We start from the raw sequence: 24651 nt of genomic DNA, 5'->3' as shown, positions 1-24651 counted from the left end.
CGACGCCAGCCACTTTAGCCCTGAGGTGTGGCCCAGACCCCACTGACGGTTGCGGCCTGGTGCTTACTGCAGCAGCAGCTCCCGGCTGGCCAGCCCCAGGCGGTCCTCACACAGGCGCACCCTCTCCTCTTCAGCCTCCAAGTCCAGCACATGGGTGGAGCAGGGCCCACCACCAGCTGCACCTTCAGAGATTGGGGAGGTAGAACCAAGGACCTTCAGGGTCTGTGAGGGTGGGGCCCATCAGGACTGAAGATGTGAGAGAGCCCAGGGTCCCTGGAGCCTTGGGAGGGTGGACAAGGGAAGGTCAGCAACACACCCCATGTGTCCTTCCCTGGGACAGGGCCCATACCTTTGAAGGTGGGAGCTGCCCGGCCCTGCCGCATGGTGTTGGCGCCGTAGGCTGTCTCTGGCCGGCTCACTGTGTCCTTCTGCCGTGCCAAGGCCACTGCAATGCCCACAGGTGGCTGCCGCACCTCTCCATCGCCATGTGGAGCTTCCTGCTCCCGGCTTCGGGCACAGTCGGGCCTCTCTACCTCATCGGGGGCCTGGCCTGGGCCCTTGGTGGCTAGGAACTTCACATCCTGCTGGGCACAGCTGGCCTTGAGACCACCCAGGCCCACAAAGGGTGCCTTCTGGCCGACGACCAGTGCCTGGTTACTGTACTTAAGCAGGTTCTTCATGGCCGAGACCTCACTGGGCGGGGTGGGAAGGTCCTGAGGCAGCAGGGCTGCCTGCTGGAGGCTGCCGCCAAAGGGATCCAGGTAGGCACCACCCTTGCGCTCTTCACCAATGGCCATAGCAGAGCCCTGGCCTGACTGGACACTCCACGAGGGCAGCTGGGGCCCACCATAGCCCAAAGATGCCAGCTCCAGGGACTTGCGCTTGGCCTCGGCTCTGCTGCCCCCTGGCTCCATTTCGGGGGTCACCAAATGCTGCTGATGCCGGATCCGAGCCACCTTCTGGGCCCCGGAGGGACCTGTGGGGGCCTCCTTGCTGGCGATTTTGTCTAAAGTGCAGCAGGCCTGGGTGATCTTCCCGCCCAGAGGGTCTTGGTGACTTGGCCGGACACAGTCCTGGGAGGGGGCAGGCAACTCAAAGTAGTTGGCTTTGTCCAGGCCCCCTGTGGGGAGCCTGGGGAAAGAGGCCTCAGGGCCTGCATTGTGGAGATACTCCAGGCCCTTTAACCTAGGGTTGAGGGCCGCCTCGAAGCTCGAGGGCCGCCGTTCGCCCTTGCCCTCAGCCTTCAGGTGGGTATAAGAGACCCCGTAGGGCACAGCATGGTCAGGTGCCAAAGCCACATCCAGGTGTCGATCTTTGCTATCACCTGCCATAGCACAGGCCTCAGTCACCTGGAAGGAGCGGCTCTTGTCAGCCAGGTGTCCCACAGAAGGCACGAAGGTGGGCCCACTAGCCTTCAGGTCCCGGGAGCCTTTGTTCTGCAGCGGGCAGAGTCTGTCGGGGCTGGCATGCAGCTGCAGGCAGGGGAAGGAGCCAGCAGCTGTGCTGAGGGGTGGGGGTGGCCCAGCGGGCAGGCTGGATGGCACTGTATAGGACATGGAGTGGTGCAGCACCTGTCGCCGTTCCACGCACTCACTAAAGGCCTGCCCGGACTCTGTAGGCCCCACCGCCTCCTTGGTGCACTGTCCTGAGGCTGCCACGCCCACATTGGGCCGCACCAGCACACTGCCTACACAGCTAGCCAGTGCGGCCTTGCCCATCTCACCATTGAGCACCTTGGAGTTGAGGAGACAGGAGGCAAGGTGCTTGGGGTGGCCCTCACACGGGCCCCTGGACGTGATGTTCTCTTTGCAGGAGCTGTCAGCCGGCAGGGACAGCACCCGCTTGTGGTGCTCTTTGCCGCTGTCCTCCTCTGCCACCAGCCGATCCTTGCCCTCTGCCGCCTTGCTGGCCTTCTCCTTGCCCAGCTCTTTGCCCATGAGGAAGCGGTCAAACTCCTTGGCACCCTTCTGCAGGGAGTTGGCCTCGCCCCGGTCATGACCGCAGGAGCCGATGGGGTTGCTGGGGGCAGCTCGGGCCACACTGGGGAAGTTGTGGTTGGTGGGCAGCAGCGTGGGCTGGGGAGGCAGGTTGCGCAGGTAGAAGTTATCTGTGTGCAGAGAGAACCAAGGTCAAGGAGAAGCAGGGCTGGCGGGCTCAGGGCGACCCACCAGACACGCGTTCCTGGTGCCTCCCATTGCCACTGGCAGTGACCCAGGATTGTTGTCTGAAGAAGGCTTAACATTGTAAAACAGACATAACATAGAATTTACCACTTTAGCCATTTAAAAACTTTTTTCCATTTATTTGAGAGAGAGAGAAGCATCGACTTGTTGTTCCACTTAGTTGTTCCATTTAGTTGTGCACTCATTGGCTGCTTCTCATATGTGCCCTGACTAGGGATCAAACCTACAGTCTCAGTGTGCCAGGATGACACTCTTATCTACTGATCCACCTGGCCAGGGCTACCACTTTAACAGTTTAAGTGCCCAGATCAGTGACATTAAGCACATTCACATTGTTGTGCATCTGTCACCACCATCCATCTCCAGAACTTGTTCATCCTCACAAACCGAAGCTCTATCCCATTAAACACTAACTCCCCAACCTCCTGGAAGGTTTAGACTTATCATCAGCCCCTCAGGAGATGGGCAATGAAAATGTACTCCCTGCCGCCCAGCTTAGTGCCCATGGGGATTAAAGGGGAAGGGCAGGAGCAGTTGGAGCCAGTGGGTGAGGTCTGGAGCCTCAGGCATCTCTCCCCCACACACATGATGCAGGGGACCACTCTTTAAGAATAGCCATTAGAGCCTGACCAGGCGGTGGCGCAGTGGACAGAGCATCGGACTGGGATGCAGAGGACCCAGGTTCAAGACCCTGAGGTTGCCAGCTTGAGTGCGGGCTCACCTGGTTTGAGCAAGGCTCACCAGCTTGGACCCAAGGTCGCTGGCACCAGCAAGGGGTTACTCGGTCTCCTGAAGGCCCACGGTCAAGGCACATGTGAGAAAGCAATCAATGAACAACTAAGGTGTTGCAACGCACAATGAAAAACTAATGATTGATGCTTCTCATCTCTCTCCGTTCCTGTCTGTCTGTCCCTGTCTATCCTTCTCTTTGACTCACTCTCTGTCTCTGTAAAAAATAAATAAATAAATAAAATTAAAAAAAAAATAGCCATTAGCTTGATGGTTAAGTGGACGGCAGCGCACGTGGCAAGTGGCATTATGTGGCACTGTGCTGGGATGCCCAGCCACGTGGAGAGTTGTGTGAGAGCCTGCTGCAGGCGGGATCGTGCCCTATGGAGGGCCAAGTACCTGACTCTTACTAGCCCCTGTGAGTGCTAAGTCTCTGGAGGAAATAAGCCTGGGAGAGGTGCGTGTCTGAGGCTAAGCTTGATGTGGAGACCCAGCTCGTCTCCCTCCTGAACACCCTGCAAGGCCCCCAGCTCCTCCTCATCGCAACTGTGGGTACTTCCAGCTGGTGGGCTAGGGTGATCACTGAAGGGAGACAGGAAAGTGGTCCCAGCTGGCTCTCCCCACCTCTAGCCCACTATCAGCTTTCAATATCCCTGGTAGCACTGAAACCATCCATTCTGGTGGGCGGTGGGTGTACCCCCGGCTCCCTGTGCTGGGCCATAACCTGAGGTCCAGCCTGGGCCTTCGTCCTGAAGCAAAGCATTCCTGCCTAGACCTTACTCTCCACGTGAAACCCCAAACCAGCCCTGGGCACACCCAGTGCTTCCCAGGTACCGTGTCTGGGAGCCTTGGGGCCCTCTTTGGCTCTCTCCGTACCCAGCTGGGGTGGTAGACAAGGCAGTGAGGATGGCCTGGAGCCCTGAGAGAAAGCAGACAAGGGGGAATCAAAGAATCATTTGGAACTTGTAAAGCGGTCCTCAGTTGTGTAAATTCCTTGTCAATTTCCTGCTAATTAAAATAAGGGTGGCCTGGGCAAAACCTAATTAGCTGTGTTTCCAAAACCAACCTGTTCCTGGGTGGGGTTCCATCCCAACACTGCGAAAGCCCAGAGGCCACCAGGGCCCAGTGCCCAGAGGCTTGGTTTCACTGGTTGGTTTTCTGGGGCTGGAACCACCTGCTTGCTGCTGACAAATGCTATAAAAATAGCTGCACAGGCTGGGCTGATGTGGGAGTTTGGGGGACTCAGCTCGCTGGCTGTGGGAGGCTGTCCTCTGGGCAGCACAGCATCCAGCATCCAGCATCTGTGCATCCCCTGGGCGGGGTAGGGAGCTTTCTTCGACCTGTCTGCTGGCAGGGTCTTCTCTGTAACAATCCCAGCTGGCCAGCCCTGGGCTGGGTCAAGATCAAGGCTTTCTGCTGCCTGGCCAGGCGCAAAGATGCCAGGATACTTCTGGGAAGGTCCTCTAGTCCCTTTGCATGGAGGCTGAATGCAACCCTCCTCTCTGATTTGCTCCTCTGCAGGTGCACCTCCTCCCACAGCCTTGGTCATGAATATTCACTGAGACAGGAAATTCAGGCTTCTCCATCATCCCTACCTGAACACCCTCCCTCTGAGCTGCCCCTGGGACTCCTGGGCTGCGGGGGTAGGTGCAGGGCAAGGCGAGGTGCTGAGGGAACTGAATGCCCCTCCCCTCGGGCGGAGGTTATTTGAGAGGCTTCCTTCCGCCTGAGCCTTGAGAGCTCCAGACAGGGTGGCTGTGTCTCAGTGTGCTTGCCTGACCCCATGGAACCTGCTGCTTGCCCGAGGTACTGGGATCCAGAGTTTAAATCCTCCAGGGGCCTGAAAAGAAGGCCCACCCTCCTCCAGATTCAGAGGGGTGGGTCCACCGCCCCTATCCTGCCATTCCAGGATGCCCTGTGCCCCAGGCCCTGCACAGCCCCTGGAGACCCCCATGCAAGCACTTGCCTTTTTGGGTTCCATAGAAACGATGTTGTCCATAGAGAACGTTGCTGTTTCCATGGTGATCCAAGTGGCTCATGGGTAGGAACGTGGATGCCAGACTCCCCGAAAATCTGGGGTACCCTGGAGCTAGACAGGCAAGGGGACCAGCTGTAGAGGCACCTCCAGGCCATGGCTAACTCCCACCCAGACCCCAAGGAGGTGAGAGCTGGTGGGAGCCAGCGAGCAGCCTGCCCATGGGAAATCAACCCATCAATACATCATATTAACTCTGACTCCAGTAATACCATCCCTCTGTGCAGCTCAAACTGAATTGCTGATGGGCTAGAGTAAGGGGAGGGTGGCATGGGGGTTCCCATAACTTTCCCAGTGGTACTCAGTAGCGTGGAGCTCAAGGCAGCTCCACCAAAGGGGCTCTGGGAGGAAGGGGATGCAGTGGACACAGGCCTTTCCAGCATGGGCCACACTCTCAGCCAGAGGTGCCCAGGCCAGACATTGCCTCAGCCAGTACCCCACCTGGGGCTGGCATGGGTGGGCTGTGGCAAGCATTCACTTTGCTGGGGGTTGTAGGTCCTAGGCTCTCCACCAGCCAGGCCTCCTCTGCACTCTGAGATCTGTACAGGCAGCTGGTCCCCAGCGGTGGTGGCATCAACCCCTGAGAGTTCCCAGAGACTCTCCCTGGTGCCTTCAAGTCAAACCAGCAGGCCCCTCTCTGTCAATCTGAGCGATCTAGATGATCTGCCCCACCCAGCTCTGCCTAGCACAAGAACACCAGCCATACCCTGGAACCCAACCACTGGCTCAACCCATTGGCCTTGGACCTTGGTGGGCTCTGGCAACCTGGGACACACACCCTGACCCTTAGAAGATATGAGAACAGAAAGCACTAATAATCATCCTGGAGGACAAGCACAGGGGGAGGGGTATGACCTGTCTGCTAGATGCCCGGAGCCACCAACCACCTAGAATGTGGCTCTCACTGCTGGTCCTTGCCCAGCAGGTCCAGAAGGATGGGGGGATGACTGAGTTGCCCGCTGGACTGGGGTAGGCAGAACTCTGTCTTACTCCAGAACTCATGCTTGGAGCAAATGCTCTGAACATTTTCCCATGGAAAACGGGCCCCAGAGAAGTTTCTCTTGGGGACGTCATGATTGTCACAAGACCCCATGATCGGGCACGGATTTCCATACAACTTCTGGGACACCTTTGCTGTGACAAGGGAATAGGAAGCCCAGGGTTTCTCCAGGAGCCAGTCCCGAGGGACTGGGAGAGCAAGTTTTTGCAGGGCCCTGTGGGCAGTGTCCTGGGAGGGCAGGAGAGGGCAGCCTAGGTCCCAGGGCTTATTTGGAGGCTTGTCACAGCTGTGCCTTATTAAAAGAGAGCCATGAGCCACACATGCCCAGGGAGTAGGGGCACTAGCACTCTGTTTTAGTGTGTTGCAACAAAGTCACTGACAAGTCCTGAGGCAGAGAGTTCTGTTTATCTTGCTCCTTAATTGTTTCTCAAACTCCTTTCGTGACAGAATCCTTTCACTGTTTTAGTGTGGGTCCTTTGACACCCTGTGGCTGGGCACTCCATGGAACATATTCTGAGAAACAGATTTCCAGAAGAGACAGGCCCAGAACCATAGGTCAGACCTCCAGGCCCACATATCCTGAGAGGGCCCGGGGCATTGCCAGTGGCCTGAGGCTGGTTCTGAGGACACTGAAGCTATCAGACAGAGGGTGGAGGCCAGTATGGCCTGGACACTATCTTGATGCCAGGGGGTAGCTGGGGGTGCATGGGGGCAGCCCTGCAGCCTACTTTGAGCACCAGGGGATTTGGCAGGGTGGGGCTGTGCAACCCAGCTCAGAGGACAGGGTAGACTGAGCAGTGTAGGGGCAGAGCTCAGAGTAGGAAATAGACATTTGCCAGGGGCACTCTGGGGATAACCAGAAAATAGGCCTCCAGTCCCAGTGGGATACCCTGCACCCCGATCCCAGAGGGCTCCTTGGCAGTGACAGGTCACAATTTAGTTCCTGATGCTGCAGTTTGACATCATCCTCCAGCCCAGGGGGTCTGAGTCACAGTCGTGGATCACTGCCATCTGCAAGTGTCCCAGGTCCCACAAGCTCGAGGAACACCACCGTGAGGCTCGTGAGGAGCACATGCATGGTGAAGTCCTTAGCCGGCTCTCAGGCCTGTCTGAGGACTGAGAAGGAGCCCAGTGCTGCCCTGCCTGTCCCCCTGCAGCCCCATTCCTACTGGACGCAGGCTGAGTCCCGAGAGCCTGGTTTGTATGTGGAGATACATCTGGAGCAGATGTTCCCTAGATTAAACTCAGCTCCCAGAAGACTTGACAAAAGCAGCCAGGGTGGGAGCGGCCAGGATGGGGGATGGGGGTCGGGGGAGGAGAGGCCTGTGTGGGTTGTGTGGGGAGTGGTTAGACCACGCAGCTGTCCCCTTTTAATTGGCTGCTGTTAAATGTTTTACAGGGCCTCGTTTTGGTAAACAGAAGTCTGTAAATTCCTCCTTCCCAGACTCCATTTCCCAGGAGTGGACCCCCCTGTGACCCCTTGAGAGGTCCGGGCCTCCTGCCCACCCGCCCTCTGGGGGAGCAGGCATTCAGCTGGCCAAAGGGTGGGCTCCTTCCTGCCAGTGCTCTTTGAGGGCAGAGGGCAATGGCCCTGCCTGTGCTTCTACTTCTGACCCCAGGCTGGTGACGCCCACCAGGAGCAGGGTAGAAATTTGCCAGGGGCCATCCTCCATCTGCAGGCTGCAGAGGCCCCATCCTTGGGAGACCCAGAAGAGGAGTTAGGGCTGGGAGGATATGAGGGCTGGGGGGGGGGGGGGTGTCTGGGGCAAGGACAGAGAGAGGAACAGGAGAAGTTCTCTCAGCTCAGCCATAAAAAGGCCTTTTCTTTTTCCAACAAGACCATAGTTTCTGAATTGTGGAAGAAAATAAAAAATTATTTTCATGAATCAGAGCAGCTGTTCTGAGATTAGAAGTCAGACGTCAGGGCTGCCAGGTCCTTCAAGGGGCTATTTCAGAGGAGAATGTGGGGTGGGCGCATTTCTGGGGAGGACTCAGGGTGCAGGCTGGCTACAGATACCCAAGGGTGCCGGGCCAGGGATCCTTGAACTGCCCTGCTTTGGAGGCAGCATGGTCCAGGATGAGCTTCTCAGACCCTCACGCCTATTTAGGTTGGGTTATTGTGATAACCCTAATTGACAGGTGGTACCTTCAGGAAAGTACCTTCCCTGGTGCAGGACCAGGCCCCAGACCTGAAGTCCCTGTCCCCCATCCACCCTGCAAACCTGGAGACCCCCATGAGCTCTAAGAGAGGTCCTAGGTCTGAGTGATGTCTCCCTGAGGACTCACTCCTGCCCCCATCCTGCCCCCACTGCTGAGTTGCCAGGAGACTCAGCCCAATCCCATGACATAAGTGACAAGAGGTCCAAGAGTCAATGCTATCAGCGCCTGAAGGGGGGTAATGAAGCAAGGACTCGCACTGTGACCTTCATGGGGGGGGGGGGTGCAGCACACACCAGGTACCTGGGCCCCTGACCATACTGCTGGTACCTCTCGTATCCCTGGCTTCTTCTGGCCATACTCAGGAAGGTCAGTGGTACTAGGGAAGTGGGCAAGTGGGAAAGAAAATGGGGTCAGTGGACAGGATCTGAAGGACAGAAGAGGCAAGAGGGAGGGCAGGGACACTTGGCAGGGGAAATAATGGGGGTTTCTCCTGCCTCCCCAGAAGAGAGGGTACCCAGGAGGATCCAAGGCCTCTCAGCAGGAGAGGAAGGAAGGGCCTGCACCTCCACATCTGCCCTTCTCTCCTGCAGGTCACAGCCACACCCTGCCCTGCACAGCGCCTCCCCTCCCCTAGGTTTCTCTGCAGCACTTCCCCAGCAGCCACGGAGTCCAAGGCCCCACAGCCTCCAACCCCCTTGCAGACCCAGAACCTTCTCCCACAAGTCTGGAGGGGTGGCAAACCTCTACCACATGCCCTTCCAGGGACCACCCTCCTGGGAAAGACTAAGAGATGTTTTGGGGTCTCCCTGAAGGCTGGACACTATAGAGTGTTCCTGGCCAGGTCTGGGGAGAGAAATGAGAGGCCAGCCAAGCAGAGGACCAGGGAGTTCAGGAGACCTCCCATCGCAGGGTCACCTAAGAGCACCCTCACCCCAGGCCCACAGCTCTGCACACACACTGCACATTTAGTAGGCTTTTCTGAGGCCTGATGCACACGGCTCTAACAGACCCCGGGGGTCCTGCCCTGCTCACCGCCAGCTGCCCCCACACCATGAGGGCAAGGCCTTTTACAGTAGGAGTTCCTTGCCACTGGGACAAATAGCATTCCCCCCTCCACACACACACACAGAGGGTGACACCAACCCAGATACCAAGGCTCAAAAAATTGCTAGAAAGTCCTCCACAGGTCCTGGGGGCATCTTCCACAACACACCTGGCTGAAGCCCCCGATGACTGGGCCAAGAATCTCTACTTTTTACATAGCCAGCCATACTGGGCAGGCTCCAAGAACTCAGGACAGACCATCTCACCTGCCTAGGTAGCCAGTACATGGCTAGTCCAAGGCCCCATCTCCTCTGGGTCAGGCCCAGCCCCCAGGTCTCAGCAGCAGGATAAGCCACTCTGGGTGGAGCCCCAGCATATCTCCCACAGTGCTATGATCAGCTAGTAACTCTGCCCTGGGCTCAGGAGGGGCCCTGGAAGGAAGGTGGTAGGATGCTTGCCATCCTTGCTCTAGTGCAGGGGTCCCCAAACTTTTTACACAGGGGGCCAGTTCACTGTCCCTCAGACCGTTGGAGGGCCGGACTATAAAAAAAAACTATGAACAAATCACTATGCACACTGCACATATCTTATTTTAAAGTAAAAAAACAAAACGGGAACCAATACAATATTTAAAATAAAGAACAAGTAAATTTAAATCAACAAACTGACCAGTATTTCAATGGGAACTATGCTCCTCTCACTGACCACCAATGAAAGAGGTGCTCCTTCCGGAAGTGCGGTGGGGGTGGATAAATGGCCTCAGGGGGCCGCATGCAGCCCGCAGGCCGTAGTTTGGGGACCCCTGCTCTAGTGTCTGAAGGTAGTAACTTTGCAATTGCTCCCTCCCCATGTTCTCCCTACTCTAGGCCAAACATACCCTTTTCAGTCATAGGGCTTCACACTTGGTACTCAGACCCCTGGGCATCCAGGCTGTGCTTTAAAAGTGTGGGGGCGGGGGAGCTGAGTGAGACCCTTTCTCTGGGCTGGAGTGGGCTTGGAAGCCCAGCTCTCAGGGGTTCCCACAGCTCAGCCTTTCACAGTTGGTGACTGGGGCCAAAGTACGTGCCCCTGTTGATTCCCATCCCATTCTATCCACGGAAGTCAGCCCACAACAACGGCCTGTAGGGTCCTGGTTCAGGCACATGTGCATAAACTGACTCCTGCTCTCCAAGTGCAGGGACTGGCAGTCTGTTTCCAGCCAAGGGGCGCGGCTGAGAGGTGGGGTGGGGAGGGGGGATGATGTCAGGCCCCCGCAGTTGCCTCTGGAACAAGAGTCCTGGGCAGCCTTCCCAGGATCCAGGCTGCCCATGGACAGTCCTGGGCTCCTGGCATGCACTCCGCGGGAAGAGCAGGGCCTGGGGCACAGAGCAGAAATGCTAAGCTCCGCAGAAGGTTAGGGAAGGCCAAGGGTCCCAGGATGATGCTGGTCTCAAGTGGGGGAAATACCACATCTCAGAGCTTGAAGTCAGGAACAAGCTGGTGTATGACCTCCCAAACCTTCACTAACATCCTATACAGTAGCCCCAACTGCCAGGGAGCTCAGCTCCACCCTGCCCCACTCAGACCTCCTACCCCGGCCCTCCTTTGGGCTCCAAGCCTCTGGATGAAGCATCCCAGACACATGCAGTTCATCATACCTGGGGCATCCCAGGGGCTTTGGGCCATGGAATGACCTGAGCAGCCCACACAGATGTGTGGCAGACAAATGCTTCTGGCCAGGCCTCTCCCACCTGGTCAGATCCAGGGCTGCCCATGAAAACGTGCCCTGCTGCAAATTTCAGCCCAGCAAGGCACCAAGGCCCCCAGCCCAGCAGTGGACAGGAAACTGTGAAGACAGAGGGTCTTGGGCAGGTGCTCAAGGAGGCTATTCTGCTAAGTGCAATTTGCAGATGGGGAAATTGAGGCTCAGAGATCTTCTAGCCTCTGAGCTAGGCGTGTGGACTCTTAGGCCAAAGCGGCCCTCTGGCTGTGAAGATGCCCCTTGCAAGGAGCGGGGGCCTGGGGCTCTGTCCAGCAGTCCTGACTCCCTGCTGCCCACATAACATGGTGTTGCTGGGAGAGGTAAGCAAGGCAAGGGCCATCCCAGGGCCAGAAACGGGATAAAATGCCATCACCCTGGGGCCACAGGTGTGCTACCTGGCCTTACTGGGAGCCAGGGAATGAACCTGGGGCACTGCCTCAGAGCCACCTGCAGTGGCAGGAACCCAGCTGGGTATGCAGGGCTGGGTGTTGGCCCCATGGTGATCAGGACAGGACTCTAGCAGCAAAGGAAGGTTGGGGGACCAATAGCTGGAGGAACAACAGGAGGCTGGAACCCTGAGAAACAAGCAGGCAGGACGAGACAAGGGGCCGATGGCACAAACAGGGGCAGAGAGACTGGCTGCACAAAGCTCTGAGAAGGCTCTGGAGAGGATCAAAGGTCCAGACAGGGTAAGCTTCCCTCTAACTATGGTGAAAGTGGCTGAAGGGGGTCAGTCCCATTGTGTTGAGTTACAAGGAGCTTGGGCCCTTCCCCCCAAACCATCCCCACTGGCCCATGGGCATGGGGCAAGAAGGCATGGTGAGGGGTGCTACGCTGAGGCACCTCCACTGGGCTGGAGGGGTGGGAACTGGGGGGTGATGGTAAATGGTCCTGCAGGGACAGATTGAAGGCCATTTTAGCCACTGAGGAAACAGACCAGGAGAAGGAGGAGGGGCTGACAGGGTCTGGGGGAAGAGGACTAGGTCCAGGGCTAAGACGCAACTCAAGGAGGGCTGGCGTGGTGGAAAGCTCTGGAGAGCTCTCTGGGCAGTTCTGGAAGATAAGCTGCCAGAGCCAGGAGGACCTCTGATGCCACACAGAGGTAGTGGCTGCTGGGTGAGACCTCATTTCCTCACACAGACATGGCTCTTCCTCCTGCTTGCTCCCAGAAACCCCGGACAGCCCAGAAACAGAGGGAGACTAGGAAAAGTTGGGGGGCCAGGAATAGCAGGGGTGCCAATAGCTCTTTGGTGCAGCCCTGTCCCCACTGGAGCCCAGCCTAGCACAGATGGAAAAGTGGAATGGAGGGTGTGACTAGCACAGAGAAAGTGGCAAGGCTGAGGGGCCAGCGCGGCACATATACCCATTGCTGCCCATGGCTCTCCCTCCAGGTGGCACAAGAGACCAGGGATAGCTATGGCACAGCAGTTCAGCACTCCCCCCCAACACACACACACACACACACACACACACACACACACACACAGCTGAGTCCCCAGGAACATAATCCCCTTTCATCAGCCCTGTGGGTGGTCCCAGCCATGGGGGGGGGGGGTAGGGGGTAGACAATAGGATCAGTTGTGCTGCATCCCCGCCCCCACCCGACCTGAAGGGCAGGCTGGCTGGATACTAGCTCGCCCCAACCCCAGCCAGTTTCACCGCTCACCCTTTCCCTAAGTTCCAAAGTCCAGCCTTTGGAGGGACCCCTCACTTGGGTGAGCCTGAGGGCCAGGAGGCTGGGAACACATAGGTTCTGTCCCCGGACAGATGTTCTAGGCAGCTCCTCTAGCTCTGGGCCACTTCCCTGCGCTTCAGCTGGCTCCCCAGGGTAGGCCGAGCCCCCTAACAGAAAAGTGGGAGCCTGCCCAGAGTGGGGCACCTGGGCCCATCCTCTACCCCTGGCTGCCACTTGCTGCTCCATCCTATCCTGCTTGCCTCAAAGATAAGAACCCATTCAGAGGCCCAGCCCTGGCCAGGCTATGTGGGGCACCTGCCTTCCTGCTCCCCCTGGGGCTGGTGGAAGGAATAGATGAATGAAGGTTGGAGCCAGACTCTACACAGCCCTCCCAAGAAGTCCACTGTGCCTGCCGTCCCCCACTCTCTAGCCGTGTCGCGTGCCCCCTCCCCCCAATACACACGGCAAAGAAACAGGCCCTAGCATGCAAGGAGCCAGCTGGCACCCTGTCAAACTAGCAGCTAGGCACGCTGCCAGGGCAGACAGCCAGCCAAAGCTGCCACTCGCCACCCTGCCCGCCAGCTCACTGGCCTTTATGCTCAGAGCTCACAGAGAGGCAGCCAGCACCACGTGACCTGTCGGAGCAAGTGAGGCTGCAGCAGGCAGACCAGACAGCAGGGTGGAGCGCAGGGGATCCCCTGCAGCAAGGGGATCCCGGAGCGGCGTAGCTTTAATAAAGCCAGAGAAGGGGAGATGGTAGGGTGAACTGAGGCACAGCTGGAAGATGTATGTGGTTGTATGGTCCCCAGGACAGACACACATTCACTGACCTCAGGTGGGACACCACAGTCACCCCCAGCTCCCTGTTCTGGAGCCTGGGAGGGCAGCTCAGAATCCTGATTCCCTCTGTCCTATGTCTACCTGAGCTTGTCCACCAAGCCCATCACCCCAACATGCATATTCTCCCCCACTGTACTGTGTGCATATCCACTCTGCAGGCGCCAGGTGGACAGACAGATGGCCACTAGCCCTTGAGGCTGATATGTATAAGGAACTCCTTGGTGTGGCCCAGCACAAACCCCTCTTCCTACTCAGGCTTCCCCTGCCTTGAAGGAGGTGCCTCTCCAGGATGTAGGACAGGCAGGGGCAAGCCAGGGTACCATCCCTACACTGGCCTCCCAAGAAGCCAGATGGACTCCCCTGAGGCTGTGGCTGAGGGCAGTGGGTTGCCCCAAGACTGCAAGCCACTCTGCCAAGGCAGCCGGCAGCCGGCGGCTCAGGGGAAGTGTCTGGAGATTGTTGAAGATGCTGTCTGCAGGCCACCTCCCATGCCACCCTCCTAGCTTCCCCCAGAAGGGCAGGACAGGGGCACCTTCTACCAGGGCTCCAGGGCAGATGGTGTTGCCCACAAACTTCCCTCCTTGCTGAGGAAGTCCCCAGGGGGGGGACAGAGATGCTGACACTCCCAGGCCCCTACCAGGGACCACTGCTGCAAGGAGGGGAAACCAAGTCAGCCAGCCCGGGTGTGTCTGTGCACCTGTGTCTGGGCTAGAGAGGGGCAGCAGCCGCTATATCAGTTGAAGTGGCCCCACAAAGGCTGCTGCAAGCCTCCCCTGCCAGCTCCCCTGCCACTCAGCCACTTTCCTCCCTCCCATAGACATCCTGGGAGCCAGATGCTGCTGCCCAGTGGGAGTGTGATACAGACACAGAACACTGAAGGGCTGAAAGAAGCAGGTGGCCCCACACCAGGGCCCAGACCTGACTGCACTGGTCTCCCCTCAGGTGGGCAGACTCAGGAAGCAGGTGATGGAGGTGGGTCTGGGCCAGGGCCCTGCACTGCCCACCTGAGTCCTCAGGGCCTTTGGCCTCCTCTCCACCAGGGAAGGGATCTGCTCATCGCCTGCCCCACATGTGCACTCCGCATGGCACTTAAAGCCCAGATTATTTTAACAACTGTCCCTCACTCGTCACCTGCCCTGTTTGGAAAACAGCCCCTTTCTTGTTGCACAAAGAAAGGTTTCTCTCGCTCTCCAGCAGTGCTGGGTGCTAATCTCCTGCCTGGAACACAGGCGGAGGCTGGGACATGGTGTGTGGGTCTGCGCGCTCTGCAAACACAACGCCTGCAGCTCAGCAGTCATTGAGTTACAGAGGTGCCGGTGCCAGGAGCAACGGAGAGCCCTCTGTGCCCACTGCCAACTGCAATTACCTCTCCGCGTGCCAGCTACCACTGGGCTTAAAACCCTTTTCATGCCACGTGGGGCGGGGAAGATAGCAGATGCCAGCAACCATGGGCCCAGAGCCCACGTCACCGTGCCGAGGGCCCAGACAGCGTGGAGCTGCAGGGTGCCCCCAGAGTGCTGGAATGGCCTCCAGGGGCCCTCCTGCCTCGAGCCACATGTATTCACAAGGCACCCACTGTGTGTGCAAGGCTGCATCCCACCAGGAGGCTGGGGGCCTAGGAGGGACTCGGTTCTAGGCCAGGCCTCCAGTATGGCAGCCCGAGTATGATGACAGCTTTCTCCTCCCCAGCCGTCCCTTCCAGCTGGCACATCTGGAGCCCATGCCTCCCTGAGTGTGGGGGGTGGGTGCAGCCCAGGGTGGAGGGCGCAGCCCAGTCTAGCTGGCCCAGCTGTGTTCCATATTTCCTGGCTCCCCAGAGCCCTCCTGGCTTTGCCCCCTTCTCTCCCTCTTTGCCCATCTGTGGTGCACATCTGGCCAGGGCCACTGCCTGGCGGGTCCACCCCATTTCCAACCAATTACTACCTCTCCTGTGGAGGCTTCCTTGGCAGGGAGGCAGCCCCTCACCAGAGCCCTTGACAAAGCAGGGGGACCTATCGCTTCAGCCCTGGCCTGAGTACCACAGAGAGTCGCTCTGACCGCTAGGCCTGCCAGGAGCCCAGGCCTCCAACTTACCTTCGTGGGAGTGGGAGAACCAGATCTGGGAGGTGGCTGGGTGGGAGCTGCGGTAGGTCTGCTCTGAAGGGGAGGCTGTGGGGCCGCTGGAGTGCGCAGAGGCCGCTGAGCCCAGGCTGCCGGTGAGGAAGCTGCCCATGAAAGAGGAGGCCGGAGAGCTCCCCATCAGGCGGCTGCTGGCTGTGGACACAGGGGCAAGAGTCAGCCTGGACAGGGACAGACCATTCCAAAGAGACTTCAGAGAGTGACTCTCTGACTCCAAGCTCCCCCGGTTTTGTCTTCAAATATCCCAGAAGCCAGGAAGGGAGAAGAAGCTGGCTACTTGGACCCCTGACAGTCACGCTCAGTGTCTGGAGGCCCTGGCACCCTCCTGTTACTGCAAAACCCCCAAGAGTGGCACTTCTGTCACCACCCCATAACCCAGGCCACCCCATCCCACTCCACCAACCAGGTCCCAGCTACCATTCAGGCTGGTGGGGAACAGACGGTCCTGCAGGCAGCCTTCTAGGAGGATGAGCACCTTACCCTCCCAGGCCTCTTGGCCCGGCACACCTGCCAGAGCGCTTTGCCCGCAGGGGTCAGCAGGGCCCCCCAGACGTCCCACCCTGCCCTGTGGTCACAGCAGTCTCTGGCCACCCCCTGGACGGCACTGGGGTCTAGCCTTTCCCCACAGTAAGGCCTTCAACCTTCTCCCCAGGTCCAGTGGACTGACTCATCAGATTGGGGTGCCCGGTCCCAGGTGAGAGGATGGGAGGAGGCTGAGGATGGAGGTGTGTGGATTTGCTCTGACACCCCCACAGAGCTCAGGGTCAGCCCTGGCTGGGCAGGCATGGAGCTGCAGACAGACACTCAGCCCAGGACACTTGCTGCTCCCTAGAAGCCAGCCTCTGCATCTGCCTGCCCCAGCTCTCCACAGCCACCCACCCTCCTCTTCGCCTGTGTCCCCCAGCTCTCCACAGCCACCCACCCTCCTCTTCGCCTGTGTCCCCCAGCTCTCCACAGCCACCCACCCTCCTCTTCGCCTGTGTCCCCCAGCTCTCCACAGCCACCCACCCTCCTCTTTGCCTGTGTCCCTATCTACCCAAGGCCAGTGGTCAAGGCCAGGCTGAGTGAGCCTGCCTGGGTTTCCATGGAGACTAGCAACTTGCACAGGAAGAACATACCCATACACCCAGCACACAGAGCAGACCTGGTGCCTGGTGGGTGGTCCTGAGATGTGTGCTCGGCCCTCACCTCAGGCAGGGCACCCTTGTCACCTCCCCACTGGCAGTGAGCCTGGTTTGTGTCTTGCCGCCCATTGGGCTGAGTGTAGGGGCCTGTCAGGGTATGCAGGGTTAGGGGCCTGGGAGGCTCAGACCCGTGCCAAGGTGAGTCAGGGCAGCCATTTCCTAGCCCGGGAGGCAGGGAGAATTTGTGAATTTGTGATGTCTCATCCAGCCCGGTTTGGCCCTGGGAGCTTCCCAGACACAGGGTGACTCAGCAGAGAGGTGGAGGCCAGAGTCGGGGAGAAGGAGGGGCTGCCCCGTTGGGGACCCTGGAAGCTTCCCTCCCCTCCGTGCTGGGGAATGGGCCATGTGGATGTCAGGGACCTCTCCTGGGCATGCCACAGAGAAAGGGTCTGCCAGTGCTAGCTGGGGGCCGGAATGTGAGCTGACCTCTATGGTGGGTGTCAGGCCACAAAGAGACCCAGGGGCAGGGGGAGAAGGGGCCCAGGAGCCAGGGACTTCCCGGACCACAGGGCTGGGACTGCCATGGGCCCAGGCCAGACCACAGGCACGTCCAGCCAGGGAAGGGGGGACACTGGGCTGGGAAGGGAAGTGTTGGCCTCCCAGGCGGGTGGAGCAGGGTAGAGAGAAGGGTGGCCCCTGCTGGGCTCCAGGGACCCTGGTGGGAGGGTGCCTGGGGGATGAGTGAGGCTCTTCCTGACTTGTCCAGACAGGCCCAGAGTCCCCCAGGCCTTGCTGCCCCCACACCCTCCCAGGAAAGTCCCTCACATCCTGCTTCTTCTGGGGACAGTGGGAAGCAACAGAGTCCAAAAGTTGGATCTGGATAAAGCATTTCTCCAGGAGCTTGGCCTGAGAACCCTACACCTTGAGCATTCCCACACCACTGTGGATGGGGACAGCTGGCCAGGCCCCGGCCCCAGGCTGGTCCCATAAGGCCCTCCAGTCCTTGGATCCAGGAAAACCAATGCTCGGAGGAGGCTCTTATAAAGGTTTTGCACAGACGGGGCCTTTTTAAGGGCAGCAGGAAACCTCTGAAGACACATCACTTGGGCCCCCAACAACCATCACCTAGGGCAGGGACAGGTGGGGAGCAGGCCTAAAGCCAAGTTGCAGGGGTCTGGCCTTACTAGATCCCTAAACTGAAATATGGAGACTGATCCTAGCCTTGGGTGGGGACTCTCCTGATCTGACGTCATCCCAGAGGGGTGGTTCCTGCTGCACAGAGGTTTTGTAGCGGGGGGTGGGGGGGTGGGGGGGGGGTCGAGGGGGGTGGAGTTTGTGGGGGTGAGCCAGATCTCAGCTAGCCTTAGACCTGGCTCCACAAGGCAGGGAACAACACACCAATGACAGGCTGTGCTTCCTGCTGTGGCCAGAGATCCCGTGCTGGCCTGTCCCCTGACTTAGGAGACTCTCTAGGGATGCTTCCTTACAGCTAGCTTCTCTGAGTCCATAAGGAAGGGACCCCTGCGCCAGAGTGTGGGGAATGAGGGGGTAGGACAGCATTCCAGCCCAGCCCCTCCCAACCCTCAGCCTTAGTACTTGGCTCCCCAGGCCCCACCCCCTTCCCAGCTGATCTGACCCAGCCACCCCTGCCACTAGTCCTCTCCCAATAAGGTGGGTGACTTGCAGGGTACCCAAATATCCCACCTCAGGCTGGGCCATCACCTGGAGGAGTCTCCACTCCTTTCTCCACAATAAAACATTACAGCCTTATCATGTAAGTGTTAGGTCTTTACATGTTCCTTACAAAACGCTCAAGGGCTGACGCTCACTATCATGATAGTAACCAGGTGGCCTCTCCCTCCTAAACCCCAGTTCTCAGCACTGGTCCTGCAAAAAGTTCTCATACTCCCCAACCAGTAGGCCAGCCCTGAGGGTTCAGGCACTGGGCCTGCAGGAAGCCAGTGCTCTCACGCAAACCCTCCCAGCCTAGGCCAGTTCCGTGGGGCCCCATGACCCTTGCTTTGAAGGGTTCTCTACTCTCCACCGTCCTGGGCTAAGGAGTTTGGAAGCAGAAGAGGTTCCGTAAGCCTCACCAGACAGGCACTGCCTTGGTGGGTGTCAGGGAGAAACCTGCTGGCTCCTGATCCCTGGACATAGCATACTGGTTCACACTGTCACCTCCACCTCTGAGGATTTTGGCGATGGCACCATGCCCAGCCAGCAGAGCCATGGAATACCTGGCTACCACCTCCCCAGCCCCTACCCACCAACCAGTAGCCAGCCTCAGACAGAGCCTGAGCAGAGGCGGCCTGGGCCCGGGCCAGGGCTGGAGCCACTTGGCCAAGTCTGGCTGGGAACTGGGCTGCAGGCTTCTTTCCTCTTGGCAAGGTCCTTGCTCACAGAGTACTGCAGTTACCAGCCTGGGAGGGGATGGTGGGAGCTTTGCGCAGCAGAGACGGACAGGGGCTCTCAGGTTGGACCCCGGATCCAGGTACCATCTGCACCGATAGCTTTACTAGCCTCATACTAATTTCTGTCACTGCTGCTCCAGGTGGCAGGCAGCCATGCAGCTGACAAAGGAATGGAGTGTCATTAGTCTGGGTCCCACAGTCCCAAGTGCCCAGGCTGGGGTTTGAATGAGGTCTGTTCACTCCAAGGCCACCCAGTCCCCTCCCAGTGCACACAAAGTGATCACTCCCTGTGGGCTATCAGCTCTCATCACAAGGATATGGCACATGCTTAGGATGATCTCAGAAAGGGACCTGAATGCTGTGTGAGGTGTTGGTAGGCCCCTGAGGCGAGCCATTCTGTGCTGAGCCGCCCTCACTGTCTGGTGGACCCAGCCAGGTTTGCAGCCCCAGACCCAGGGCCCTAGCCACAGCTCCTGCGCTGCCTCAGCTCTGCCCAGTGTACCACAGAGGCTTGGCCTGGGCTCCAGGCTGGCTGAGAAAACCGCTCCAGAAGCCAGCCCGCCCGGGGAGGCCTGCTTGACACCCCCCTGGTGGCCTAGCTCCTTATGCTCAGCCCCCACTCCAGGAGGCCTATCTGTCCCCATACCCCAAAGTCTGGACAACCTGGACCAGGAGACAGGCTGTACCTGGACCCTGGCTAAGGTAGCCACTTCTCTTCTGGCTGCCCCAGCTGGATGGAACTGGGCTGGAATGCCCTGACACCCCAAGGCAAGGAACACACCAATGACAGGCTGTGCTTCCTGCTGTGGCCAGAGATCCCACGCTGTTCATCTCAAGTGATCACTGAACCTAGCCTCTGCCCACAGGGTACTGCAGAGTATGGCACCAGGTAGGTGGTAGAGGGCCCTGTGTGGTCGGGCACAACCAAAAAACATGGGGTCTTCCTCTGCCAACCTGTCGCCAGGCCCACCTGCCTCAGCCGAGACAGCCAACAGATGTTGGGCAGCCCTGAGGGGCACTAAAGAAACTCCTGCCCAGAGCCCACGGAACCTCCGGTCCAGTGGCCACTGAGACACCCCCCCCCACACACACACACACAGGTCTGACTGGAGCATGCCACAAGCCCAGAGCCGAGGTGCAGGCACATTAGAGGTCCCAATCTCCCTCCAGCCCCTGGTGCCCCCAGGTGAGGGAAGCAGGAGCACAGGAGTGGGCAACAGATGAACAGATGGACGGACAGAAGGGCCGTGAGTGCAGGGAGAGTGAGTGGGCGGCTGAGAGGCGGCAGAGTGAGCATTTGTTTTGACTCCAGTGAGCCACTGCATCAGCATCCTCCTTTTCTGGAAACTGAAATGGGTTGTATAAAAAAAAAAAAAAAAAAAAAAAAAAGGCCTCACTGAGATGGCTGCCAGCCACTCCTGAGAAGCAGCCCCTTCCCAGCCTCTCAGTGCTCTTGCCATGTGCTTCCGGAAGCCCAGTTGACAGACTGCTGGCACAGAGCTCCCCAGCTCTGTGTCTGGCGGTGCACCTAGCAGCCGCGCCAGCTCCCACCCTCCTGCTCACACCTGCTCAGGCCCCCTCACTCCCCAGTCTCCTGAAGCCCCTGCTCAGCCCGCCTGGGTGCTGAGGACACCTGGCTCCCCCAGGGCTAGCCCTAGGTCTTCCTCACAACACTAGGGGCAGCTGAGACACTGGAGGGACAGGTGGCCTCCAAGCACCCTTCGTGGGCTGAACCAGGCCCAGAGGGAGTCAAGGGGTGGGCAGAGGAGGCAGGATCCACAGCCAGCCCACCATGTGGACCTGGCCCACATCCCTACTCTTCCTACTCAGGAGAGGGAGAAAAAAAACGTCTATGCTGGATGTCCTGTGTGGAGAAGCCTCGTTCCAGCCTGCTTGGAGGCAGGTGGGCGCCTATCTGTCTGACCACCCAGGAGACTGCGGAGACCAGGCCCTGGAGGGAGAGGTCATCCTGGAGCCACCCCCACCAGGAAACCTAAAGCAGTATGTTAGGGGCCTTACAGCACACATGACTGCCTGAGCCCACTGTGGGTGTGCACAAGTTGGCAGGCTCGGTTCCCAGACCCCACCCAGGAACATTCCCCACCTGGCTGGCACAGGCATGGGGGGGGCGCGTGTGCACATGTGCAGGTGCATGGGGGTACACGGGCAATGGAGGGGCTGTGTGGGCGCTCCTAAGGTGTCTGAGGTATGTGCCTGGATATGGGTGTACACATAAGCGACGGCCTTGCACACAGGCTACAGATGTGCACACATGTCTCAGGCGCAGGCTCTGAGTGTGCATGAGGGGCCATCGGGCGGGTTGGGCCCTCAGAGACACTGCTTTCTTGGGTCAGGCCTCCACTGGCCTGGACCCTGGAAAAGGCTCCTGGAGAGGGTGGCATGGAAGGGGTGATCTTGGGTCCCACCCACCTCCTCCACCCTGGGGGTTGGGGCACATCCAGGCTTACCTCTGGTGGAAGGGGACCCTTACCTTACAGCTCCAAGACTCTAACCCTGAGCTCCTGCTGCCTAGGAGTCACCCTTTCCCCAGCACAACTGCTCAGCCCCCTGCCTCCCCTGCACATGTCTAGGCTCCCCCCCACATTCAGCCAGCTCTCTGCAGTGAAGCTGCTGAGATGGATACAAAGCCCTCTCTGATCTCCAGCCTTGCTGGGCAAGCTCCTGGTGCTATGAATCATCCCGAACTGGGCAGCCCTTGGTGTCAGCTGGTCCAGCACGATACAGTCTCACTAGACACGGGGCCCAGGTCCACCATGCTTTGAGCCACCACTCTCTTACTATGGCCGGGGAGTCCCTGAGACGCCACCCAGTGACCCGGCTGCTGTCCACAGCTCTGTGAAGGTAGCTGGACAAGAAGGGGATGCTGAGACCAGCACAGGGAAAGGACAGACATGAGAAAAGGGGAAGGGAGGAAGGAATTGAAACCATGCCATGAGGGGGCAGGAATGGGAAGTGGTCAATGAACTCCTGACAGCCCAGCCCTGGGGACAGTGAGGGGGAGAGAACTCCTGCTCAGAAACATGAGCAAGTCACATGGGAAGCCCCTCTTGCGCCAGAGCAGAAGAACCCTCCAGAAACCCTGGTTGGCCTAAGGGAAGCATCTCTCAGGCCATAATAGAAAAACTCTGTGGTTGCTGAGCCACTGGCCCCAGAATGGGAGGCAATGATGACAGGGGACACGCGCAACCACCAACAGCCCAGCATTAATAGAAGAAAAAGAAAATTGGATATAAGTCTGGTTCTTATTAAAAGGGTAAATTTAGCCCTTTGGCTGGGGTGTGGGGGTAGGCAAAGCTCCCCAGTGGGGCCATCCTGGGACTCGGACTCAGAGCTGATAGTGACTCAGATGGGCCCTGGGCCAGGTGAGGGGGATGACAGGGGAGGGAGGGCTGCTTCCTGTCCTGGGCTCCTGTTCTTCACACCTGCCCTCTCACACTGTCCCTGGCTGATGGCCAGCACCTCCCCCTCCAGAAACTCCTGAGGGTGGGGAGTAGGGGAATGTGGGGAGGTCAGCCCCACCTTCTCTAACCTCCCACCTTAGCTGGAGGAGAACCATCCCCCAAAGCAGGGGGCCTCCCTTCCCACCACCTTGAAATAAGCCTGCTACAGGAGACCATCCTCACCTGGACACACATGCACGTGTGCACACATGAATGCAGGCATGCACACACACACACATGCACATCCAGCCATGCTGGTCCCCTCAGAGGGAGAGTCCATCTGAGGGTGTCCACCATGCTCTCCTGTACTCTGTCCCCTGTACCAGGCCCCCACACTCTTGAGCTGAACCTGGATGTGCCCCTGTCTCCTCAATGGGCAGAGAGGAAGTAGGTAGCCTGGATGGGTAGGCAGGGTCCCCTATGCCAGGCAGGTCTGCTCACAGGGTTTGGTCTGGCCTGGCCACAACAGTGCAGGATGGATCCCCACGAAACTTGTTCACAGGCAGGCTCTGTGCCCGTGGGCAGTGTGCTCACCCTGCTAACCAGCTCTTCCCCAACTGCAGAGTGGATGTTGCTGTGGCATCCTGAGCAGCCGCACTACACTGGCACCCTGTGAGAACGGCCTCCTCTCACCCGGCCCCGAAGAACAACATCATGGCTGCACTGGCGTCATGGCAGGAGAAATGGGTGGGAGAGCAGGTGCTGGTGGGGGCCACCTGAAGGCAGCCTTACCACCATCCGGTGCACTGTCCATCCTGCCGATTTACTGACTTATCCATCCGTCTATCCACTCATTTACCCCACTGGCCATGCCTCCATGAGGCTGAGCCCCCATGCTAGCCCAGGGTCCCAGGAACTCAACCCTACGGAGAAATGAAGGTGGGAGGAGAAAGAGAAACAGGAAGGGTGGGTTGACTCGGGGTGCCCCAGAGAGCAGGGACACAGGCAAGGTGGGGCCGTGAGAGGGACACCAGAACATGGCTGTATGACTCAAAGCCCCTTGAAAGCTGGTCTAGCCTCAGGTCTGGTCAGCACACAGTCACCTTCCAGTCCTGGCAAGGGGCTGGTTCAGGACTGACCACCCATCCTCAGGGTTCACCCAGAGCTGGAGAGCCTTCAAAGTAGGAGGACCAGCAGGAAGGGCAGAGCCAGGATACCAAGCACACAGGAGAGCCCGGGAACGCAGAGAGGGAGATAAATCGTGAGCAACACATAAAAGGTGTCAAATACTTTGTGGGACGTGAGCTATGACAGGCAGGAAAAAGGGGTCTAATGAATGGAAAATGCTCTTTATTACTCAGCAATACTGAGCAGCCAAGTGGGAGAAGCTAGACAGAGGGGCCCAGGGCTGCCTGCCAAGCCCATGTCCCCACCAAGAGCGTGGCGTGACTGGCCAGGGGGACCCAAGGGGAGTCTGGACCTTGGCCTGCTCAACACCCAGACTCCACGTTCCCAGATCCTTCCTGGCAGCTGGGGTGCATCACACGAACCAGGACCCAGGCAGAGATCTCCAGAAAGCACACTCTCAATTTCTGCTCCCCACTCCTCAGGAGGACTCAACGCAGTGGAGCTGCCCTGGACCTGCATGAGCTCCAGGCAGTCCAGAGGGGAAACCCAGGTAAGCCCAGGGCACCTGCTGACCTCACTAAGACAGGCAGCTGGCACGGGAATGGAGGGAGAAAGCTCTGCCCAGACCAGATGGCACAAACATCCCTGACACCCAAGCCACAGACTGAGTCCTGAGCTCCATCCAGAGACTGAAACTCTAACCAGGCTCATTCATTAGACAAACAGTTGCTGAGTGTCTGCAACCTGCAGGGTCACCCACCCTCACCCCAGACCAGCCTGGAGTCCAAGGAAGCCACAGGCCACCCGGGCACCCTGGCTCCAACAGTAGTCCTTAGATCTTTCTGTGACCCTCTGGCCTTGCCACTGTTTTAGGGTCAACTCCCTGTCCTGTTGGTGGCATGTCTCAGAGTGAACATCCCATAAGTGGTGAGATGACCCTGCATTGATGTGGACAGCACTGCCTGGCTGGCGGGGCAGGGAGCAGCCTCCACTGAGCAGGGGTCAGAGGGGATAGGCCAGAATGGAGTCACCAGTGTGGAAGTGATGCTGGGATTTGGAGGA

General features: G+C 58.7%; 1 protein-coding gene across 9 annotated transcripts in view; it reads right to left on the bottom strand.

Moving 5' to 3' along the window:
- The window catches only part of BAHCC1 (BAH domain and coiled-coil containing 1), a 66412-nt gene that overhangs the window by 23209 nt on the left and 18552 nt on the right, over positions 1 to 24651 (bottom strand). For 8 of the 9 annotated variants that reach the window (XR_010751104.1, XR_010751106.1, XR_010751105.1 and 5 more), the window contains exons 3-6: positions 15481 to 15660; positions 4879 to 5001; positions 350 to 2107; positions 68 to 182 (exon numbers count right to left, since the gene is read on the bottom strand). Coding sequence is in view for 6 of the 9 variants with exons in the window: in XM_066381511.1 (XP_066237608.1) it covers positions 68 to 182; positions 350 to 2107; positions 4879 to 5001; positions 15481 to 15660 (2176 nt within the window). In the remaining 3 variants the exon portion in view is untranslated. The remainder of the gene's footprint in view (positions 1 to 67; positions 183 to 349; positions 2108 to 4878; positions 5002 to 15480; positions 15661 to 24651) is intronic. The other variant, XM_066381514.1, reaches the window with a different exon arrangement.

This window comes from Saccopteryx leptura, chromosome 4, assembly GCF_036850995.1.
Source record: "Saccopteryx leptura isolate mSacLep1 chromosome 4, mSacLep1_pri_phased_curated, whole genome shotgun sequence".
Taxonomy (NCBI): Eukaryota; Metazoa; Chordata; class Mammalia; order Chiroptera; family Emballonuridae; genus Saccopteryx; species Saccopteryx leptura.
Note: the sequence above shows the minus strand (reverse complement) of the source record. Positions and strands in the feature narration are given on the sequence as shown.